This window comes from Contarinia nasturtii, unplaced genomic scaffold (genome assembly GCF_009176525.2).
Source record: "Contarinia nasturtii isolate CC-2019 unplaced genomic scaffold, AAFC_CNas_1.1 Cnas_scaffold_1588, whole genome shotgun sequence".
Classification (NCBI taxonomy): domain Eukaryota; kingdom Metazoa; phylum Arthropoda; class Insecta; order Diptera; family Cecidomyiidae; genus Contarinia; species Contarinia nasturtii.
This window is the reverse complement of record NW_022198923.1, coordinates 1-4,258: the sequence shown is the minus strand read 5'-3', so window position 1 is coordinate 4,258 and position 4,258 is coordinate 1. Positions and strand designations below refer to the sequence as shown.

The window sequence follows — 4,258 nt, the reverse complement described above, 5'->3', positions numbered from 1 at the left end:
TGGTCTTTGACTCTATCTTCGAAGATACGAATATCGATCAAGTATTACATTCTAATTTTGAATAGAAGAACTTAGCGAATAAAACAAACATAAACGTCTGATACAGAATAGAACTTAGACGAATTAATATCATCATCGAATCTTAACAATAAATCGCGACTAAAATACTTGAAAAATAATCGAAAAGAGGAAACAAGAACGCCTCGCTCACTGAAGCTTAGAAAATAAGGATTGTAAACCAGAACACAACTCAACAAAATTATAATAAACAAATTTGTTTGTACAAAATTCGACTTTTAATCTCGGACATCGTACATGATCGACGATGAACCGGCGGAAGTTAGTGCGTTAAAGTTTCAGTATAATGAATTAAAATCGTCATTACAGTCAGCTGAAAAAGTGAATAGTGATGAATCGGCTGGAATTGCAAGTGCACAAACTGAAAATTTAAAGCAAATTTGGGCCGAGTTTCGCGTTGCATTTAGAGCATTAGCAGTGTCGAGTAACAAAGTGCATTTACAAGACATTGACTTTTTACAAGTGCAAGAACAATACGTACAAGTGTGTGGCAAGTTGAACGACATTGCAAACGACGCAAAAAAGAAAGCGAATGTTGAATTGCCGAAAATTAAATTGCCCGAATTTGATGGGAAGTCGAACTGGATTGCATTTATTTCATTGTTTGACAAAATTGTGCACGAAAATAAATCGCTTGATAATGGAATTAAAATTCAATATTTAAAATCCAATGTGAAAGGTAGTGCAGAACAGCTCATCGGTCACATTAAACCATATGCATCAAATTACATGACGTGTTATGAGTTGCTACGAAAGCGATTTGATAATAAACGTATGAATTTAGCCGCGTTGTTAGACAAGATGATTAACTTTCCGAAAATTGAATTTGAATCAGGTGAAAAATTGAGAGCATTGCATGACACCATTTGGGAATGCATGCTGCAAATTAATAACATGAAAGTGGAGACAGCAAGTTGGGATCCACTGATCAATCATATAATGCTACGCAAGTTGGACGATAAAACAGTGAAACATTATGAGTGTCAGCTTACAAATGTGCGTGAAACGCAAAAACTGTCCGATTTTTTGTCGTATATAGAAATGCGGTTCTTAGCATTGGAATCGGCAGAAGGTAAATTTCCGACAAAAAAGAAATCAATCGCAGTGAAAAAAAGCGTCGAAAAAAAGTGTCATTATTGCAATGATGAACATTATTTGGGAAAGTGCGCCGCGTTCCAAAAATTAGAAGTGCAACCGCGAATTGATTTTGTAAAAGAAAAACATTTGTGTACAAATTGCTTTGGTGAGCATAAAGTATCGGAATGCAAAAGCAAATATACATGTTCGAAATGCCAAAAAAAGCACAATACATTGTTACATTTGGACGATTTCAAGCCGAGATATACAAAACAAAAAATGTATAGTGAACCAAAAGCTGCACTAGCGTCAACAGCATTGACAAGTATGATTACGGTGAACGATGAAGATGCGGGAACAGTGTCAAGTGTGCAGTCGTTAATATCGACGGAAAGATTTGCGAATTTACTCGGTACAGCAATGGTACAAGTTCAATCGGGTTTCGGTGAATGGTTATTTATGAAAGCTGTAGTTGATAATGGGTCACAAAGCGCGATGATTCGAGAAGAAGCGGCTCAAATACTTAAGCTGGTGTTTGAACGTGTATATGCACCAATCGATGGGTTTGATGAAACGAAAAAAATCGCCAGTAAACAAGTGAAGTTAAGAATTAAACCGCGATTTGATTCTGCATATGAGCTAGAAACGGAGGCGCTAGTGTTTAATAAGGTGACTAATTTGAAGGTGTTTAAAGGAGATTTACGCGAATACGAACATTTGCAGAATTTACAATACGCCGATCCTACAGTTAATAGTGACAGGCCAATTGATTTGTTGTTGGGAGTCGCTGAATATGGGGACTTTTTGAAGTGTGGTTTAATCAAAGGTCCAAAAGGAACCCCAATAGCTCAAAACACAGAATTTGGGTGGGTTATCATGGGAGCCCAAAACCTGAAAAAAACACCAGCAACGCTAACAACATTGATATCGAATGTGAACATTGATGAAAAATTGTCCGATTTTTTCGCGTCTGAAGATTTGGATGACGAGGAAGACGTGGAGGAATTGAGCGCAGAAGAAACATATTGTGAGGAGTTTTTCGTGAAAACTACAGAAAGAGATGAAACGGGATATATTGTTCGAATTCCATTTAAGAACAGGGGTGAACCAGACCTTGGCAATTCGAGAAAGGCCGCTCTTGCGATGTTGTTCCAAATGGAAAAACGTTTCAAAAATAACCCAAATTTGAAAAAACAATATTGTGAAGCAATAGATGATGCCATAAGGCAAGGACATTTAAAAAGAGTGACGACTGTTCCGGTCGATGCACATTATTTGCCGCATCATGCGGTTTTCAAAGACAGTTCAACCACAAAATTACGAACTGTTTTTAATGCGTCACAAAAGACCAGCAATGGCAAATCTTTTAATGAGCAAGTGGCTGTAGGTAAAATTTCCCAGCCAAAGATTTTTAACCTGCTGATGCGCTGGAGAAAGTACAAAATTGCGGTAGTTGCGGACATAGAAAAAATGTACAAGCAAATTCGTATCGCCGATGATCAGCAGAAGTATCAAATGATTTTGTGGAGAAACAACCCGAGTGAAACAATCGGGGAGTATGCACTCACGACGGTAACCTTTGGCGTGACTCAGTCCCCATTCGTGGCGATTCGTGTGTTAAAACAATTGGCACACGAAATAGCGGAAAAATATCCATTAGCTGCAAAAGCGATTTTGGAAAGTTTCTACATGGACGATTTTTCTGGTGGAGCGGATACTGTCGAGGAAGCAAGTGAAGTGTGTAGACAATTAAAAGCGGGCCTAAAAAGTGGCGGATTCAATATAAGGAAGTTTGGTAGTAATTCAAATGAATTGATGAGTCGGATTCCAGTAGAAGACAGAGAAATCGCCAATGAAAACATCATCAAAGCTTTGGGCTTGGTATGGAGACCGGAAACTGACATGTTCACATATAAGTTAAATATGCAACTTAGTTCGTTAGCGACAACAAGACGTAAACTTTTTTCGGAAGTCGCAACGTTATTTGATCCACTCGGATTGATTGCGCCCATAATGACAAAAGCAAAAATTTTAATGCGTGAAGTATGGTCGTTGCGTAAAGACGGTAAACGCTTCAGCTGGGATGACCAGTTGCCAAAAGAAATGTCGTTAAGTTGGGCAAGAATAAAAAGTGAACTCCCGTTAATAACGAAATTGAATATTCCGCGTTGGATTGAAACGACGAAAAACACAAAAACCGAACTACACGGGTTTTGTGACGCGTGCAATGCAGCGTATGCGGCTGAAATCTACATAAAAAATTGGAGTGAAAGCAATGAAATAAGTGTAAATCTATTGGTAGCAAAAACAAAAGTGGCACCAATTGGTAAAAAAACGTTGACAATCCCGAGATTGGAGTTATGTGGTGCAGTATTGTTGGCCAGATTAGCACGAAGTGTCATTGACACTATGAAAATTGATTTTGCGGATGTAGTTTTGTGGACAGACTCAAAAATAGTGTTAGCATGGTTAGAGGGCAATCCAAAGAGATGGAAGTCATTTGTGGCTGCAAAAAATGCGGTGTGGCTTCATGTAAGCGGCATAGACAATCCAGCGGATTGCGCCTCAAGGGGTATATACCCAAGTGAACTTGCGACACATAAATTGTGGTGGCACGGGCCAAAATTCTTGTTACAAGACGTAGACAAAACGCCGGGAAAAGTGGATTTCGAAACGTTAATAGACACAAATCGCGAATTATCGATACTCAATGTGACAGTAAAAGAACCAAACATATTAGCTCAAGTTTCATCGTGGTTAAAATTACAAAAAATTATGGCTTATGTTGTGCGTTTCGTTGAAAATGCCAAAAAAGACAAAGTAAAAACGAAAGGTGAGCTCACGGTAAGAGAGCTAAAGCGCGCTACGGTCGTTATTTTGAAAATAGTGCAAAAGCAACATTTCAACGAAGAAATAAAGTGTTTAAAAAATAATAAAACCATAAACAAGAAAAGCAAATTGTTCAAGTTAAGTGTTTTTTTGGACAGCGACGAGTTATTAAGAGTTGGTGGTCGTTTGAAAAACGCGAATATTCCATTTAACGCACGTCACCAAAGTGTAATTCCAAAAAATGATCCAATTTCAATACTATTAATCAACGACA

At 38.0% G+C, this 4,258-nt stretch overlaps 1 protein-coding gene across 1 annotated transcript; it reads left to right on the top strand.

Moving 5' to 3' along the window:
• Positions 1 to 315: 315 nt before the first annotated feature.
• LOC116346586 lies at positions 316 to 3,999 on the top strand (the record flags this gene model as incomplete). Its single annotated transcript, XM_031776724.1, has 1 exon — positions 316 to 3,999. A coding segment is annotated over exon 1 (3,684 nt), but the record flags the coding sequence as incomplete, so codon positions are not given.
• Positions 4,000 to 4,258: the final 259 nt, after the last annotated feature.